At 51.4% G+C, this 19524-nt stretch overlaps 1 protein-coding gene across 1 annotated transcript in view; it reads left to right on the top strand.

Annotated features, from left to right (window-relative positions):
- TLN2 (talin 2) overlaps positions 1 to 16041 on the top strand; it is a 242140-nt gene extending 226099 nt beyond the window's left edge. The window contains exons 53-57 of the mRNA XM_036268699.1: positions 7968 to 8093; positions 10173 to 10235; positions 10326 to 10508; positions 13204 to 13329; positions 15068 to 16041. Of these exons, the coding sequence (XP_036124592.1) occupies positions 7968 to 8093; positions 10173 to 10235; positions 10326 to 10508; positions 13204 to 13329; positions 15068 to 15196 (627 nt within the window). The 3' untranslated portion in view covers positions 15197 to 16041. The remainder of the gene's footprint in view (positions 1 to 7967; positions 8094 to 10172; positions 10236 to 10325; positions 10509 to 13203; positions 13330 to 15067) is intronic.
- The last annotated feature ends 3483 nt before the right edge of the window (positions 16042 to 19524 follow it).

Consider the following 19524-nt stretch of genomic DNA (forward strand, 5'->3'; position numbering starts at 1 on the left):
CCACCGTGTGCTTGGGAAGATGGTCTAGAGGCAAAATGAGAATGTCGGGAGCTCTGGAGCACGTGCCTACGATACCGCTAGTGGCGCCGATGCCGCACTTGCCGACAGACTGTGCTCGCAGACAGGAGAGGAGCCACGGCGGCCGCCCCTGCAGCCGGAGCCTGCAGAACTCGGCCTATGCCCGAGCCCAGTCAGACCTGGATGCCTCTTCTGCAGGCCTCTGTGTGATATGTTTGATATATTAGGTTGTTATTTAATCCAACTATATATCAAACATATTCCTACAGTGTCTTGCTCTGTCTCCGGGGGTTCCTAATACACTGTATCAGGCAGCAGGAAAGAACATGTTAAAATCACAAGTAGACTGGGAACATGGAGCGCTCACGACCTTTCATTCTGTTATATTCCGTTTCTTCTTGTAGCCTTTGAAATCTGTATCAGTATTGCTAGATCATTTTATTGTAGAAACAAATCATAATTATTGATGTTTCATACGAGCTTGGGATACGGTGTGCAACTTAGTAGGTGCACTGATGGATCCTCCAGGGATCTGCTCACTGGAAAAATGAAGGTTCTACCCCATGTTGGTGACGTGAAATATTAGGACTCTAACCTCTGAACACATGCTTTTAGTTTATATTTCATTTTAGTTCATTTTTATCCTGGTCTTCAGTTTAGCAATTAGTAATTTTCACCATCAAGGTTTCAGCAACAATTCAAGCACAAATCAACTACCTGCAACTTTCCTCTCCGCCCACAGTGACTAGTGTGTAAAGCAAATCGGCCATACCAGCTGTATGGACGATGAGCCGCCGGGCTTTAGGCAAAGCTTGGTTAGGGCCAAATGTATCTGATAAGGGTAATGTAGTGTGGGCTGGACTCGGTCTGTTGAATTTCCTGTTATAGATTAACTTGTCAGTAGAAGTTGATAATATTTAGACTAAGCCGACAATCAGAACATAATTCCATCGCCTAATTGGGTGCAGCGGGAAGTCCGGGATTATGACATATTTTTCCTGGCACGTCCCTGCCTCTGTGGTTGACTCGGACCTCTCCTCACAGAAGAGCCTGTGAAGTGTGTGAGTGTATTCTGGTCTCTCTCAAAGAAGACAGTGAGCACTGCTTTCTGGAAAGGGAACCACCGTGCTAAGAGCTCAGCTTTGAGGAGGGGGAAAGAAGTGTCCTTTTACAGAGCACTCCTGGGTTGCTGTCTGTCTGCAGAGCCCCTCACGGGGTGAGCCGGTGGTGTGAGCAGGTGGCTCAGGAAGGCCATCTCCAAGTTGCTTGCAGTGAATACATAGTGACAGGTCACAGCAGCGGCAGAGAAGTGATGACACAAGGGAGGGCCGTGCAGTGTTGGAGTCCTGACTGCGGGGGTTACGCTGTAGAACACTGGAGTCCACGAGTGAGGGTCCGCAGGCGCTCGTTCAGATGGCTTTCAGGGTGCTGCCAACTTCCCCCGGCTGCAAAGCATCCTTGAGGGCTTTGAGTGCAGTTTAAGCTGTTGGACCAAAATGGCAGCGGTCAGGGAAAAGAGACAGCAAGTTATTATGGATGAAGAAAAATACAGTTTTAAGACGACCTTGAGGTAAAGCCCATTTGTTACAATTGATGTGATTTTCTTGTTTCTTTTACTAATTTTGCTATTGACCAGCATGCTATACTGATTAATTGGGTGAGGAGAGAAAGCAACCAGATGGTCAAGGAGGCAGAAGAGGAGCAGACACGTATTTTCTATATGGCCAAACTGGGGCTCTGAGCTCCTCTGCCACAGATTGGGCCAGGCCAGGAGATGGACAGGGTGTGAAAGCGAAGGTGTGTGGGGACTCGGCCTGCATGTGTTCTCAGGTGACTCCCCACCGCAGACCCTCCTCAGACACACAGGATTCCTATCAAGGGGCTCATGATATAACGTGTATCTGATTCATCTTTGAAAGAATTCTATTACTACCTATTCTTTGGCCATGCTTCCTATATAGACATTCAAGTGCCCCTTTTTTTCTCTTTTTGAGAGAGAGCGAGCATGACAAAGTCTTTAAGAGTTTTTCCATCAAACAAAAATAGCAATCACAAAATCATTTCAGTGGCATTACTTTTCACATAAAAATAAATACCTAAAACTGAACCAGTGGATACTGTGGGAAAATCACTCCCAAGATACCAGTGGTGCAAGCTGGGACCTTTTCCAATGGATGCTGCACGAATAAACATTTACTTCACATCTGCAGGCACCAGGTGGTCCCTCCCGGGTTCAGGCATAACCGCTTGTCGGTGCTTTCTGTCTGTCCCCACTTTGTCTGTTCACAGTTTCCCTGGAGCTTTCCCTGAGGCCCGGCCAGCGGGGTGGGGGTAGGGGTCAAGGCCCTGTGTCCATATCTGAACTATTCTCAGTTCCAATTGTTCTAAGGCTTCCCTGTTATTAGCCCACCCATGGGTCCTCCAGAAGAGGAACTGATCTGGCTCTGATGCTGTGGAGTCTGGATGCAGGCTGAGTCTCCCCCAGGCGCCTCTCAGCTCCATACCAGAAGCAAACCATCAGCAGCCAGACGCACTGCAGTCAAGGGAACGTGGCTGCCGGTCCCACTCAGCTTCCCCGGGAAACTCCTCACTGGTTGCGGACTGCTTGGTGTTGGCTTCCTTTTTTCCCTCAAGGACATTTGAACTATATTTAAAATGTTCATGCTTTTCTATATATCTCCAAAGATTTTTTTATTTTTAGTTTCTGGTGTGCTTTGACCTTATTTTTAATAGCAAGCATCGTGCACGACTTTCGGTAACGCCGAACAAAGCGTGCTTCCTGACTGGGAGACGGGACTGTGAGTTGTCATCTGGTTTTGCCTCCAGCTGTGAGAAAGGCAGGGAGGCAGAATCGGGGCAGTGACCTGTGGGTGACTTTGGCTCCTTCACCTCAGGTTCATTGAGGGCAGGGGCTGCAGGGTTGTGGTACAAGGGAAAAGGGAAAGAAAGAGGCCCACAGATGGAAACACTGTTGCCGTGCCCTGCACCTGGGCTGGGACCTGTCGGGGAGGGAGGACGGGGTTGGCAGGGTCCTTAAAGACGCTGCAGGAAGGAGACAGGGCTCCTCCATGGAGGAGGCCAACAGAGAGGAAGGAGAAAAAGGATTCCCTGCTTATTTTAGTCAGTGCCTTCTCAGAAGGGTTTAATTTGGAACCACAACATAATCTAAGCTAAAGGACCAGGAGGATTGAGTTGCTGCTTGAGTTACAGACAGAAAGCCGATCGGTACCAGAGACTGGCAGCGAGTTCCCAAAGTCAGGGTCAGAAAGTGCAGATCAGTGGCTAAAGCCGGGTTACCCATCTCCTGGTCTGGTGCTGACGGGGAAGCCAGGAGCCGCTTGACGCCTCATTTATCTTTGGTTTGTGTTTTCTACTTGTAATTATTTTAGGTTTTAATCAGAAAAGGCTAGTAGAACTGTTATTAGAATTATGAGTGGAAAACAGCATTCCAAAAGGGAAAACAGACTAGCTCAGTCTAAAGTCTGAAACAATTTCTTTACATTTTATTTTTATTGTTGGCAGTATTACAGATGTCCTCCATTCCCCTTCTTTCCCTCCTCTAGAAAAATAATTTTTAAGACCACAAAAAATATATGTAGTAGCAGAAATAATAATGAAATTGATTGCTAGTAGATAATGAACGTTTACTATGAGTCAGTTACGTTCTGTGTATGTTAATAATTTACTTATAACAACCCTTATCAGATAGGTAGGAGGGAAGGGGTTTGAGAAAATGAATTAATTGCTGCAAAAACTGTGTTCTCAGAATCCTTGAAAGGCAAAAAACGCTATAAAAATGAAAGGCCTCCTGTTTTCTGTCCCCTCTCAACCCTTCTTTCTCCTCTTCTACCCCAGTGGAACCTCAGGCTCCCCAAACTTCAGACCGGAATGAAACTCTCAAAGCTCTCCAAGTGTGGGGAGCAGGCAGGGAGGGAGCCAACCCAAAGGGCAGTCTTTCCCAAGAAGTAATTCACCAGACTTTGTAAAAGGGAAACTGCATGAAATCACCAAACAGGAAAAACATCAGCCAAAGGGAGCTTAACCCATTCTCGAAGCTACCAAACACCCGAGGTGAGGAGAAGCCCGTCCTCGGCTAGCCTGCTAGGCAGCCCGGGAAAGACAGTCAAGAGCTAGTGGTGACCTAGTGGAGGGGAACAGGGAAAGAACATGGCTCGGGATGAGAAAAGAGGGTTAGCACTCAGAGGCTCCAGCTAACACCATCATTAAGCAGAATAGATTCTTAGTTTGCACATCTGTTATTTTGCACTGTTTTATTAAGAGAGTCTCTTGGTAAAATGCAGAAAGTGCCACTGTGTTTACATCTGTATGTGCATGACTGAGTGTCACCAACTGTGAAAGCTGGTTGAAGGACGCAGGCACAGTGTGCAGTGAACCGCAGCCTCAAGTGGGGCCGGAGCCTGCGCGTAGATGGAGTGCCTCCATCCCCCGGGAATCGGGACGGACAGTTACTGATGTGGGTGCTCACTCGGTGCCTGTCTCCTTCTGTAAGCATGTACATTGCCCTCTGGCTGAACTCTAGAACTTGCGAGACTCACTTTGAATGAATACATTCATTCACCAAGCATTTATCACATGGGTTTCTGTCTGATTCTATGCTCAAGATGCAGAAGTTGAATAAAACACAGTCTGTGCCCTGGAGGAGATCACAGGCTGGTAGGATTCAGTTAACCAGTGTCTGTTTTTCCTTGACCCAGGCCAGCATTTCCCAGAGAGTTGCCTGGAACACCTCCATTGGAAATGCAGGTTCCAGGGCCCCACCTCAGACCTACTGAAACAGTCTGCAACTTTAAGAGGATCCCCTGTTAATTACAGTCTTCAAAAGATTAGTTTAACACTCTTAACACCTCCAGTTGTTGGGGGGTGGGGGATTCAGGAGTAAAGATTTCACTCAGTCTTCGGTAAACCAGAGGGACAGATTTGGGAAGCATTGGTCAGATTAATAAAATACCTTGGCTAAAGAGGATCTTAGGAGACCAACCAACGGAGCCTCTCTGATGAGCAGAACAGACTGAGGGCTCAGTGAGAGGAGCCCGACCTTCCAGTCGGGGGTGCCCTGGGTCTCCAGGGTCTCCACCCAGGTCCCCTGTAGCAGCTCCTCCTTTCTGTTCTTATTCTCCCCAATCTCCCAGCTCTGTTAACAGATCCAGCACTTTAATTGTGATCCTTTTTTTTTAGGAAAGTCCCTCGAAGAGCAAGCCGATTGCACTTGTCTCCTTTTTGCTGTGTGGTCAAGCATGTCCTCTTTTCTCTCACACCCCTCTCCCAGACCCCCCTCTGCGCTGGGGGAGCCGAAGCTAATGGGAGCGCCGACGGGGGTGCTTGGCTTTCACCAAGCCGCCTTGTGTGGGGAGCCCTGTGCTCTGGGCTAGAAGTTGGGTGCTGTGAGGGAACGTCAGGTGTGCTGTCTGTCCGCAGCAGGGGAGGCAGGGTGCGGGTAGGGCTCCTGATGACCTGCCTGCAGAAAGGCGTGGGCCCAGCCGGCAGAGGGCAGGTCTTCATGGAACTCCGCCCAACCCGCAGCGGCTGAAGGGTCACCCTCCATCCCCGTTGCCGCCCGTCGGCTTTATGAAGCCTTTCTTGGGAAACTCTCCAGTTCTTTTTAATCAGAGCAAATGTGTCCCAGAAATGAGGCTTTCTGCTGTGTCCATTTTAAAGTACAGAGATGTTATGGAAAGAAAAAGAAAAATCCATGAAATAATTTTTACAGCAGTTGCCATTATAAGAAAAATGAGTGGGTATCAAAAATATTTCAAAATTAAATCACTATTTTAAGTATGTTTTACCAAAAAAAAAAAAAAAGTCTGCAGGGCAGCAGAAGACAGGAGAGGCCTTTCAAATCAGTTCTAATGAGATGATCCGAGCAGATCTATCCAAGCTTAGAGTCAGCACTTCATTTTAAGGAAATTCTGTATTTGTGAACTAAAATTCGGGAATCAACAATCTGCTGATGGGCACTCCACCCTGTGAAGTGGACGAAATCCTGGAACGCATGATGTGGCCGAGGCCACCTGAGTCAGGAGGGCAGGGAACTTCTGGGAGCCACTGTGGTCCTGAGTCTGATCAGCAAAACGAGGGGGGCTCCCTTTGGAATACAAAGTCTGTGATTTCCTCCGTGCTTTAATCTATTGTATGCTTGACTTTCTTTTGCAGAATGACTTTTCAAAAAAGCTCTTAATACAAGGTCATTGAATACATGTGTCACAGCCTGTCATCTCTGTGGGGCCTGAGCGTGACAACACCTTCCATGCCAGAGTGTCTGATAAGGAGTCATTTTTGTATTTCAGTAAACGGATTTTATATTCTGCCTCTACCGCTCCCCGCCCCCGCCCCATAACCAGGAATCCAAAGTGGTCCCACTGGGACTGAATCCATGTGTGTCCTCAGTGCCCCTAGGGCCAGGCTGTCAGGGAAAAGAGAGAGGACACAGCTTCTGCCTCAGAACTTCCCTGCTGCGGCCGTCCTTCAGATCCACTGCATGTCACCTTGACAATCGGGTTGTACGAACGGAAATGAGATTGGCATCTCTCATCTTTCCAGATGTGACCATTAAGAATAGGGAACTGGAAGGAGCTGTGTCCACGTCCCCGTCCTGTCTGATGACTCATAGTGGACATTAGCGAGCCGACGGAGTCGCTGACCCGAAATTATTCCTTACCGATGCCCTGGGGCGGGGGCGGGGGCTAGCCTTTGGCTAGTGAAACATATCATTACAGAGTCAGAGAGACTTAGGTTCGGTCTGGTTTACCTTTTTCATGCTGCCACATGACCTTGGCCCCAGCTCTCTACCTCCCTGAGCTTCAATTTTCTCACCGTACAGAAAGGATGTAGATAACTATGGTATACGATTATTTTTTTCTCTTTTTTGGTGAAAACAAGTTAATGTACAAAAAAAGTGCCTAACAATGCTTGGCACATAGTAGGCACTTTTAAAACCGAATTGCTATTGTACCACATTGCAAATGTACTGAATGCCACTGACTCGTACACTTAACACTGGGCCAAAGGGTAAATTGATGTTGTGCGTATTTTATCACACACGTACAAAGCAAAGGACTGCTACGCCTGACCATCACCTCTTAATACCTGAAAGGTACCAGCCACGTCTTCAACATTCCGGGGCCTATGGGGAACTTAACCATATTGACAGAATGTTAGTGCTCGACGTTGACCTTGAACGTCATCTAGTCTGACCACCCCAGATGGTGGTGCTCCATCCCAGCGAGCCCAGGACCCAGGTCTTCACGTTTGCCCCACTTCCCAAAAGCTTCTCAGCCGCCCCGTTGTTCCGGCAGCAGGGGGCGTGGTGGCCGTGCTCTTCCCGAGCAACCAGGCCTGGGTTCCGTGACTGAACAAATCCCGCCTTGATGGGTTTCTTTTCCCTCAGTGGGTGATCTTTGGTTGGTAGGTAACTGTCCTCATGCTCAGCCACAAAAATGCAAATGCGATTTTGCTTTTGTTTTACCCCAGAAAAATAAGGTCTTTCCCGACTGATGGCCATCTTTCCTTTTCCCAGCCTGTTTTTGAGCCTTAAGCCTTGGAGGAACGTGCCACCACCCACCCACTCTTTGGGTTTTGATTATTTTGATTTTGGTTATTTATGCTGATGGAACCATTCAAGGTATTTTACTCACAGTGAATTTATGTCTCTAAAGATTCTGGCCCAGAAAAATAGTCTGCCTTAGAATGTCCTGACTTAACATGTGCAGCCTGTCAGTGCCGGCAGCTTTCCCCTTTCCGAGAGGGGCCCCGGAGGCAGCAGGTGGGGGGCCAGCCTGCCAGCCTGGGCCCTTCTGCCCCGGGCGTGGTTGTCAACAAAAAGCCGTCTGGTCTGCGGACCGACGAGAGCCGGGGCCCAGCAGTAGGTAGTTTGCAGAAAGCGCCCTCTGTGGACATGAATTGCACGTGACGCTGTCTTCTTTTGGTTCTAGCAAGCGGACGAGACCCTGGATTTTGAAGAACAGATCTTGGAAGCTGCTAAATCCATTGCTGCTGCCACCAGTGCCCTGGTCAAATCGGCCTCGGCAGCCCAGAGGGAGCTGGTGGCCCAGGGAAAGGTAGGCGAACCGCTGGCCGAGCAGTGGGACGATCACAGGGTGAGCCTGGGAGGGAGCGATGGGACGCTGCGGCCTGCCCGCGGGACCAGTGCTGGGCCTTCCCTCACGGAATTGCCAGTCCAGCTGACTGCAAACTCCGCTTAACCCTGACCAACAGAGGGCCGGGTTTGGCTTCCGGCCTCTCATCTGCTTCTGGTTAAGGAAAGCATCCCACTCTGGGCAGCGATCAGTGCCTGAGCAAGACATGCGTGTTCCCACGGTACCCTAGGCTATTTAAAGACGTAGCTGTCACTTTTTCCTGGTGGATGGCTGTGAAGCACCATAGTCAGGGGCTTTATAATACTATCTTCCAAGCCCAATGGCTCCATTCATTTTTTTAGCACCATGTAGCTAAATGCTGTCCAACTCCGAGGGAGCCTGTTAGCCAAAAGACCAGTCCGGTTTTAAACCTGAGATGTTTGGGATGTGCTTCATCTCCTGTCGCCCATTCCGTCTGTATTAGCAGAAAAGTGTAGTATTTTTTTTTCCAATAATCCAAAGAATGAACAGTACATTTGATTAATCCTGGCTATGGGAAGGTCTTCCAATTTAAAGTACTCATGTCCCGTTTTTCCCGTACAACCTGAAAACCCCTCATCCAAGCTGCGTCTGCAGAGAGCCTCTCAGCTACAAAGGCACCACAGAAACCCTGTCATGTTGTGGGTTTGGGAAGTTGGGTCCTCACAATTGGCAGTCACTCTGTTTGCCAGCGGAAGGCCGTGGCTGCAGCGTGCAGATAGGTAGGACTGCGCCTCGACCCGAGAGCGTAGCACAGAGAGGTTGTGCCCAACCGTGGCCGGCCGTCTTCCTCCAGGAAGTCTCTTGTGAGTTAGCCTCATCTTCCTCTCAAACCACATACCCTGGCTTTTGTTCCTGCAGCATCGTGTGGTATGTTATCCAGTGTTAACATACGCACGTCTTCCTGAGTGGCCTGCAGTCTGCTCCGTGGTTTCCCACTTACCTCCTGTAGACATAGTGCGGGCGAACCTTACTTACCAAGTGCTTGTTCACCCATCAGTACGTAAAGAGCAAAGTGGATCACGGAGAAGAATATCCTATCTAAAAATTTCAGTTCATTGATAAAGGGCCAACTTTGTGCCAGACACACGCTGCTGGAGTGGAGGGAATCTAACCTGGACGTGACAGAGCCCCTGTCCTCCAAGACACTCAGGTGGCCAAGCATTTAAAAGGTTGGAAAAGGAGGTTCCACTGGACTTGGGTGGACTACAGGCTTATATGCAGGATCTCGGGGTTTACCTGGCATTCACCAAGCTCCGATGTGATTCCTGTAATCATCACAGATCCTCGATTTCATATTCAAATAGAGTCATCAATTACCTCTCCCCTCACCTCCCCCAAGTGTAAAGGTGTATCCTCTCAGATACTCTCTCTCCGTCTGAATAGAAAATATTTCACGTGTTACCATAATTTCTAGAGAGAAACAGAGATCATCTTACATCTAGCCTCTTAATTCTCTCCCCCTGCCCACCACCACCCAACAGTCTGTATTGCCTTCAGGGTCTGCACTTAATTTTACTGAAGGAAATGTACCACCCATTTTCGCCTCATCTCCCAGCAAAATCACAGTGTGGTTTCAGGTTCTGTGATCGGGAGAGAATTAAGTTTCCCTTGGCCCTTGAAAGGAGAGGCCTCGGGCTCCCATGTCTGAAAGGGAGAAAGGTCGGCAAAGGAAATGAGTGAGTGAAAACAGCCCGACCTGTCATTCCTGAGCCCTTTTCCCAGAAACAATACCGGCAACTAAGCGGAGGCTGTTCGAGCATTTCAGAGGGACTCCTGTGGCCCGGGGACCAGCCAGGCTGTGCTGAGGGACTCCTGTGGCCCGGGGGACCAGCCCGGCTGTGCTGCTGCAGTCTCGGGGCCAGCATCCCGCCTGGGAAAGGGTGCTGCGCTGATGGAGTCCCTGGTGGTGCTGTGTGTCTGAGGGGGGTTCTCGCTAGTTCCGGGCAGTGCAGAGTCTAAGGGGCTGCAGTCACCTGTCCTTCCAGCTCTGATTGCAGATGTCTAACCTCCACTCTCTAGGTGGGATCCATCCCCGCCAATGCTGCGGATGACGGACAGTGGTCACAAGGGCTTATTTCTGCCGTGAGTCGCCTTCTCCTTTCTCCCCAATTGCTTTTTGGGGCCCCTGCGGGAGGTTTGGGCCTGGGGTCATGTCTCTGTTGACTGTCCTAGGCCCGCATGGTGGCAGCTGCGACCAGCAGTCTCTGCGAGGCGGCCAATGCCTCTGTGCAGGGACATGCCAGCGAGGAAAAGCTCATCTCATCCGCCAAGCAGGTCGCCGCTTCCACGGCTCAGCTGCTTGTGGCCTGCAAGGTGAAGGCCGATCAGGACTCAGAGGCCATGAGGCGGCTACAGGTAATGGTCACTGATGCTGGTGGGAAAATACTCCTGTTGGAGCGGGTAAGTGTCGCCAGAGGGGACAGTCTCACTTCCTTGGCATGACCCACCAGGCCTTCCATCAGCCAACTCTGTCCCACTTTTCTCATTTCCTGCCACGTGCGACCATGCATCCCGCGCCCTGCTGCCCCACCAAGCTGACATTCTCCACCTGTGCCTTCTGGTCTCGTGCCTCGGGGCCCCTCCCCACCAGCCTAGCCGGGGAACTCCAGCTTGTCCCCCATGACTCAACTCCACAGTCACCTCTCCTGGGAAGCCCTTCCTGACCCCCAGGCCTCAGGCAGTCAGCCCCTCCTCTTTCCTGCCAGAGTCCCCAGCCAGACCCCTCTTCCAGTTCCTGTTACCTGGCCTGCCCCATGCGTCTTTAGATCTGTCTCTGACAAGGTGGCACCGAATCCTTGTCTTTGCATCTCGCACGCCTGAGACGGTGCCTGTTGCAGTGGGAGCCCTCACTCCCTGCTAGCGAAGGGAGGCGAGGACTGGGGTGCGCTAACGTCCCCAGAGCCCAGAGAACAGGCTTGGGAAGGTGACAGTCGAGTCCTTCTCAGTGCGTGTCTTCTTGATGGTTTTAATTACAGAGTATGTTAAACACAGCGAAAGAAACGTTTGAATAAAAAGTCACACAGCCTCAATATCATTACAAGTCAAATGTTACTATTTTTCCTGTGTTTATCTGTGTACAAAATAATCGTGTCTGGTTGTAATCATAGCAAGAGACATCCTGCTTTTTTCACTGAACATTTTATCATGCATATCTTTTTCCTTGAAGGAACGTCTTCATGATTTCTCTGTGCAAAGCTAACTGGTCCATTCTTCATGAGTCTCATTTGTAATGATTGCATGATATTACATCAACTGATTATGCCAGAATCTCCCTATACTTTGGACATTTTGTTTTCAGTTTTCTAGATTTTTATTATAAGTGTTATAATGCAGATTGTTTATGTTCTAAAAAAAATCTTTATATAAATCATGAGTAATTTTTCATAAGTGGCAGAAATATTTGAATAATTCCACCAAAGCTCAGAACTCTTATTTTATGCTGGAGGTCCTAAAGTACATTTCTGCCGTTTGGTCCTCCTGAGAGTCTGACACACCTCCCTCCCCTTCATCTGATTCCCAGGGTAACCCCAGGGGAAAGTGGGGAGCAGCACGTTTGTGAATGTGTGGTTCCTGGGTTTGGGGAACATGTTTGAGGACAACTTCCTGAGTTAAGAGAGACTGGGGTTAAAGTCCTGCCTCTGCCATGTATGCAGTGTGTGATCATACACAAATCACTCAAAACTGTTCGGCCTTAGTTTGCCTCATCTGTAAAATGGGAATGGAGATACCTGCACTGCATGTGAACATGCTTTTGTAAGCCTCAGGCTCTACACAGATACAATACTGCATCCTTGTTATCACTGTTGCCGACTTAGCTGGATGCTGCAATGTCATGTGTGAGTTCCTTACAATGACCCAGAGGTTCTCTGGGGCTAGAGACAGACCTATTCAAATCCCAGCTCTATAACTTATGAGCTACAGGATCTTAGACAAGTTACTTCAGTTTCGACAGCAGAAAGGTGGGCTAATGAGTTCTGACCTTGTAAAGCTGTTTTGTGAGTAAGCACATGACAACTATTGTGGAAGATGGGTTGGCTTCCCTTTCCCGCCTGTGCAGGCCCTCGCAGTCCCTCTGTGTCACGTGAGCTCACCTACCCGATGAGCCAGTGAATGTTGAATGAGAAAAACTCTCAAGTTTCTGAGGTTTAACCCCCAAGCTCAAATCCTTGACTCTGAGGGCGCTGGGCAAGGAATTCAGGAGGTTTAATAAAGCTTTGACCACCGTCGCGAGATAATCCCAAACCTCAGGCGGCAGAAGACGAGTCCCCAGCATTCAGAGTAAGCACATGTGGGCGTACCCCTTCCTGCAGATCCTGCCTCCACACGGAAAAGCTTCCCTTCACCTGTCTTTCCAACCGCCCGTTTCAGCAGGTAGCGTGAAGCCCAGCTCTGACCCTGGACGTACATCTCTAACGTCCGTGTTAACTGTGGGGCTCCCAGCCCTTCCATGCAGGGGTAGGTTGTGCCTTCATGGCCCTTATTTGACCAAAACACATTCAGTGAGCGCCAGCCCTGGGCAGCCACTGGGCCAGATGCTGGGGGTGCAGAGATTCAGTCACAGCCCTGCCTCAAGTTGTTCACCGTCCAGGGGGAGAAAGGCAGCAAGTGTGGTGAGGGCTGCAGGGAGGCCAGCACAGAGCACTCCGGGAGCGCGGGGAGGGCAGGTCCGAGGGGGACAGAGAAAGTGATGTCTGAGCAGAGTCCTCAAGCACGTCTAAATTAACACATCACAGTGCTGCAATCATCTGTTTACATAGTTGTAATTCCCCTCAAAACTGCGTGCTCCTCGGGGGCCAGGAACTGGATTTCATTCATCTGTGAATGAGCTAAGATTAGGTAGGTGCCAATGTTGGTAGAATCAGTGGATGGATGGACGGACAAACAGACGGATGGATGGACACACAGATGGATACTAACTAGAGAGAAGTCATGTGTTATAATTGAGTGATAAATAGATTCATAGTCCCATGAACTGTGCCTTCATGTCTGTTCCTGCGTGATCCTCACAGCTGTTTCTAATGCCGTGATGTGTGTTTTGTGTCCCCTCCAGGCGGCAGGAAATGCTGTGAAAAGAGCCTCCGACAATCTTGTTCGTGCCGCCCAGAAGGCAGCGTTTGGCAAAGCTGATGATGACGATGTTGTAGTGAAAACAAAATTCGTAGGGGGCATTGCTCAGGTTTGTGATGAAATCCGGACAGTGCGCACGCCCACGATTGGCATTGTGTTATAACAGAGACACGCAGTACCAGTGATTCAAGCAAGACGATCGTGTATTTCTCCCGTGTGACAGTCTAGGAATGGTGCAGTGGTGGTTTTGTGCCTGAAACCCAGACTTTATGTCCCTATTGCTGAACCGTCCCTGAGATGTTGCCCTTGGCCACTTGGTCCAGGACAGCTCAGTACCACCTGGGCTCTCCAGCCAGCAAGAGGAGGTAGAGGAGGGGCCGGCGCCGTCCTGAAGTTGCATCCCTCACTTCCTCTCACTTGCCATTGGTCAGCACTCAGTCACAGGGCCGGCCTCACTGTAAAGGAGGCTGGGCGGTGCCGTATTCTTAGTCCCATGCCTAGCTGAAAATCAGGGGTTCTATTATTAAAAAAGGAGGAGAGAAATGGGAGGACAGTGATACTATCATGTAAATAAAAGTATGCAGTTGGCTCTGCTACCCACTCAAGATATTTGGTTCAAAAGAGAGAATGAATGGTGACCCCTCCCCACCATGTTTCTGAGAGTAGACCAGGTAGGAGGGGAGTAGCCCAACGTTCGCCAGGTTGCATTCATGCGCGTGGGAATGAGGAGGGCACTTCGGGGAGTCAGGCTTGCTCTTCCGGCTGTGTGCTGGCACAGATCCGCTCCCCTGGTCTGAGCGCCAGGGGCACCGAGACCCTGCCACTGAAGTCACTCAGTCCTGTGCCTGCCTTAGCTCTTCCTGAACCAGTCCCTGTCTTTGGAAATACACTGGATCCACTCTTACCAGATCCTATTTCTTTTTTTTTTTTATCCTCACCCGAGGATATTTTTTCCATTTTCTGTACAGATAGAGTGGGAGGGAGAGAGAGAGAGAAACATCGACATGAAAGGGACACATCGAGTGGCTGCCACCCGCACGACCAACCAGGGCCAGGGACAAACTGCAACCGAAGTACGTGCCCTTAGCGGGAACCGAACCCGGGTCTCTCCGGACCGCAGGTCGACGCTCTAACCGCTGAGCCAAACTGGCCAGGGCCAGATCCTATTTCTTAATATACTAGTTCCATGGGAAGTTCCATGAAGAAGGGTCTCTGATCAAACAAGTCTGTGGGATACTGCCCCCTCTACCCCCACCTCGGCGTAGCACAGTGATCACCAGCCTGGTAAAGGCTCTGAGAAGGCCCACAGGAAAGAAGTCTATTTGACTTCCTTGCATACAAATTTACCTTTTTCACATACCTATGTACTAATATTCCTCAGATCAGACCGCAGAAGCATGAAATAAATACATGAAAGTCATCCAGTAGTTCACGACTCCAGCTTTGGCTTGAATACCTGGGCCAGGTTCTGCCCCACTAGCGAGGGGACTTCCGGGAAGTGGCTGCTGTCAGTTTCAGGTTCCTCCTTGGGAAACGGATGTCGATGGGCATAGTTCACAGTGTTGCCCAGAAGATAATGGGACACTCCACCCAGAGTGCCTACCAGAGCCCAGTGCATAGTCGGGATGACGTATGTTTGCTATTAGATCAGTGGCCAGAAGTCAGCTTGTTTCCTTGGGTCAACTGGGTCGTCGGTCTCAAAGCCCAAAGGCGGACCGGAGGCTTGTATCAGAGCACTGCTGCGTCCCACTGTAGCAGACGCTGTGGGAGCTCAGGAGGCGAGCAGTGGAGGGGGAGCTGTTTCCTAGAAAGTTTCACATCCACCCAGCGTGTTGCTTTCCTTCTAGATTATCGCTGCCCAGGAGGAAATGCTGAAGAAAGAGCGAGAACTGGAAGAAGCAAGGAAAAAGCTGGCCCAGATCCGCCAGCAGCAGTATAAATTCCTACCCACCGAGCTGAGGGAGGACGAAGGCTAAGGCCAGAGCCACGCTGGCGAGCCCCTGGGGACGGCTCTGCGAGAACTGGACAGACAGTGTTCCTGAGAGGCGGGGCGCTCACCGGGAAGCCGCCGCCCCCGGGCCACCCTGCGTGCTCGTGCTCACACCGCTGTCCTGTCGGGCACCAGCTGCATGATCGTGATGTCACACGGTACAGTGTCCCACCCACAGCTCCTCCGCCGCCTCCCTCCTGCCTCACATATCTCAGGAGAGAGGGGCGCACATGTCGTGGACTGTTACCAAAAAAGAGAAGTCAGTATTATGTCATCCTCAGACACCTGTGCTTTCTGTCAGTCCTCTAGGCCCACCCTGGGCCTGTCGTGAAATCTTAATAGGAAAAACAATAATGGCTCGAAGAAATCATGGATGCCGTAGATGCCCAGACCCTCCTCTCCCTCTCAGGAGGTGGGGGGAGGGGGAGTTGAACACATTAATAAAAGACAGAAACGGGAACCAGCGTGGACTGTGGAGGACGACCAGGGCCAGCCTCCTGTGTGAAGCGCTGGCTCCCGCAGGGGCAGGACCTCCGGTCCCTGTGTGCACGCCTCCTTGCCTCCGTGTGTACGCTCCCTGTACCATCCAGACCCATCTTGTATTCTGTGGCCCAGAAAATCGAACGGTTATTTTTTCTCCCATAATCCAAAGGGCAGAGGTGTGGGGTCACGGTCAGGGCTTGGTGAGCAGGGGCTGTAATAAAGTGTGTGGGCTCCTTACTCTGCAGAGGCTGTTTCAGTTCCTACGAGTCCATCACACAAACCCACGGCCCCCGATGACAGGCAGCTCAACATCCCCCGGTGAGCATGCAAGGGGAGGATTCAGCCGAAATAAAGCAGCTCCTTGGTGGACCGCATCGGCTTCTCTGCTCTTACAGTGGTCAGAGTTCAGACTTGGAAGGCATTTGTTTAAAAGTGTGTTACCTTCCCTCCTTCCTAAGGTGGACATTTTTCCTGTCTTGCTATTCCTAAAAGCTAGATGCATCCTAAAAGCAATAAGAACCTTTAACAAAACGGTTTTGCTTATTATTGCATCTTCTATGTGCAGCTATGTGATATTTTCAGGGTCCATCTTCTGGATGTCACTCTTCTAGAATTTTATATCCCCCCCCCCCACACACACACACACACACAGACATGCACGCTCTCTCTTTTCGGAGCCCTCTCCTTGGAAGGGCATTTTAAGACCTTGAATTTACCTGTAATCTGAGCCTTGACCCAAGATAGCACATGAAGTGGTTTGTGGGACAGGTCGTAATGCCAGGGAGCAAGTGTCTGAAAGAATTCACGGAGGGGAGACAATGGTGAGGGGGGGCGTGTGGTGTTCTAAGCTGATGACGTCTCTGCAGTAACGCAGCACCACGTCCACCACGTCCACAGCACAGTGTCAGAATTGCACCCAGGGGAGCCCTGATGCCTTGGTCCGCAAAAGGTGCCACCTGCAGACCTTGCCAAGGGCCTCGCTTTAGCAGACTAGTCCGTCGTGGTTTTACAGGGTAATGAAACCCTTGGCAGTTCCTCATATTTATGAGGCTCGTTAGCACCACACATCACTGTTTCCCAGACAAGTAGAAAGCTGGAGGACACAGCGGCAACATACGCAGGTGGGGAGCGCATAGGGCGGGGTGGAGGCGCCGGCTATGAGGAGGAGCCAGCCGGTGAGTCCTGGGCTCGCCCCTTTTGAGGGCAGCTCCTCATCTCCGACCTGGGTGGCCCCCCTCATGCTTCAGGGTGAACAGAGACCGGTGGACTGGGGCTTGTCCCCCGAGACACGACTCTGGACGCGCATAGGGTGCTTTCTGGGACTCCTGAGGGTCAGACCCCCAGGCTCACAGTCAGGCTGTGATGACACCCTCATCACAGGACTCGGGGGCCCCCCTCCGTGCCTCGCCCACACTCCCTTTCCCTCCAGGCTGCACAGTGGCTTCTTCCCTTCCACCTGTCCCCTGTCACATCCTGGCATCCCAGGAGCCAGGCTGGGACAGGCAGCGAGTTCTCTGTCCCTGCCTCAGTCACTGAAACCCCTGCTGCATTTGACAGAGAAAAGCCTCCGGAGACAAGCCACCTGGAAAGGCCGTCCTCCGTGACAGCACAGGCATGGAGCCAGGTGTATTTCTGACGGACGGCACAGTGCCCTGTCCGAGTGTTCTGCCAGGACCCGCCTGCCCCTTCCGGGTCCACCCCACACGCGCGTGCTCACGGCTGCGCGGCCTGCCCTCGTCTCGGGTGGTTGGAAGGCTGTGCTCTGGGCGTCACGTACCGGGGCCACGGCAGGTGTTCCAGGCATTGAGGGGGGCTTCTGGTTCTTCAAAGGGAAATAATGTCGATAGGAGTTGCCTTTTGGGTGAGTTGACATTGCAGAGCTTCTAACGAGCGTGGTCTCAGTGTAAAATGGCCCGGCCTGAGCCGGAGCAGTGCACCTGGGTGAGGGGGGCTGTGGGTGTGCCCCGGGAGGGGAGCGGACGCGGGCTTGGAGCCTTGGGCTGATCTGTGCGCCTGGGCATTGCTGTCTCTCGAGGTCAGAAAAGGAACTTGAACTGGACTTCAGAACCGCCCAGTGATTTGGGAGTTTGGATTTTGTTGGTTCTGCCTTTCAAGAGAATGCTAAAGCCCCATTTGAAACAGCTAGCCCTGTGTAAACTGCTGGCGTCAGACTGGTGCAGCCCTGTGACCTGGGCGAGCGGGTACCGAGAGTCCTGGGCAGCCCTCCGTCGGGGCCGGGGCCCGGGTGAGCGGCTGGAGCGGTGCGGGATCACGGAGTCCCTTCGGGCTTCTCGCCGGCCTGCCCTGCTTGCTTTCCGAGGGCTTACCAGTCAGTGGGTTTACAGGCAACCAGAGCCATTCCTAGTTTATCCATATGTTATAACCAAAAGAGAGTGAACCCTGCCACCAAAGTAGTCCCAAGGCCACAGCCTCGCTGGGAGACCAGGCAGCAGGGTGATGGTGTGAGCCTCCACTCCTGGGGACTCCGGTCTCCCCACCAAGGAGCCCGCCTCCTCCTTGGCAGTGAACCCCAAGGCTCCCCCAGCTCTGAGTGCAGGTTTTGGCAGGGCCCCTGGAGATTCTGCCCTGAAGACCCAGCACAGGCTGTTCAGCTCTCAGACTCCTGGAGAAAGCACCCCTCTGCCAGCCATGACAACGGCTGCTTGGGAGCCTTCTGAGAACCCCAGGAATTGGGGGCACATGTCCTCTTCAGGCTGAGGCAGTGGAGCTCAGGAAGCCAAAGGGCCTGACAGTGTGCTGGAGGCGCAGGTCCCCCTCCCCACTGTCTCCAAGTGCCGGCCTCGGGGTGGCCTCGGGGTGGCCTCGGGGGCAGGTGTCTTCCCTCAGGGTCTCCAAGTATCATGTTTAAAAGTCCCTGAGACAACTGCTCTGTCTTTCTGAGCATCTGCTGGGCATGTTGTGTTTATGGTCGTTAGGAACAGGCACGTGATAGAGCTTCTGTTGACCACTTGAAAAACAAACAGTGCATTCCTTTCTTGTACAAGAGGTGCGAGTTCGGCCCTCCTCTGAGCCCCCCTCCCAGCCCTCCGGGAGCACCCACGGGTGGGTAGCCCGTCGCTGTCTCCCGGCCCAGGAGGCTGGGCTCGCTCAGCTGCCTTCTTACTGAGCTGCAAAATCCAGAACCAAATAGGGAAGTTAAACTCTGCTGCATGTCATAATGTCTTCACTCTATTGATCTGGTCACATAAATTATTTTTTTATTCACCGGAAATAAACTTTTAAAGGAATGAACCTGTGTGAGAGTCTCATGGGAATGGGAGGAACGTGGAGACAGAGGAGAATGAATCTGTACCATGTGGGAGGAACTCCACCCTGACTACCAGCACCAGTGACCAGGAGGAGAGGGGAGGTGTGTGCGTGTGCGAGTGCGTGTGCGTGTGCGTGTGCGAGTGTGACGGCAGAGCCAGGGGTGCCCTGCATTCCATGCAGCTTTGCTGACTCAAGATGAATTTCAAAGAGGAAATAGACCATAAGAAGAAAGATGCCGTGATTTTCCTCTGATAGAAGCCGTCTTCCTGGACAAGTAGCTCGGGCCACGTGGACCGCGGGTGTTCCCCAATTGGAGGGTTGCACAGCTAACGAGGGCGCACCTGTGCTTCTCCAAACCACGTGGCCTCTGGGCCGGGAGGTGAGCCTCGCCTCTGACAGCCAAGCCGCCCTCCTGCCTGCAGAGGGCCTGCAGCGGGCAGGCAAGAGGGCTACGTCCAAGGGTCGCCGTAGCAACGGAGAATGTACCACTGGTATGTCTAACAACTAAGAGGATTGTGTTCCCTCATGAAATGGTGATTTAGGATCTCTAAGCCAATGGAT

The sequence above is a fragment of the Molossus molossus genome, unplaced genomic scaffold (assembly GCF_014108415.1).
Source record: "Molossus molossus isolate mMolMol1 unplaced genomic scaffold, mMolMol1.p scaffold_m16_p_1, whole genome shotgun sequence".
NCBI lineage: Eukaryota > Metazoa > Chordata > Mammalia > Chiroptera > Molossidae > Molossus > Molossus molossus.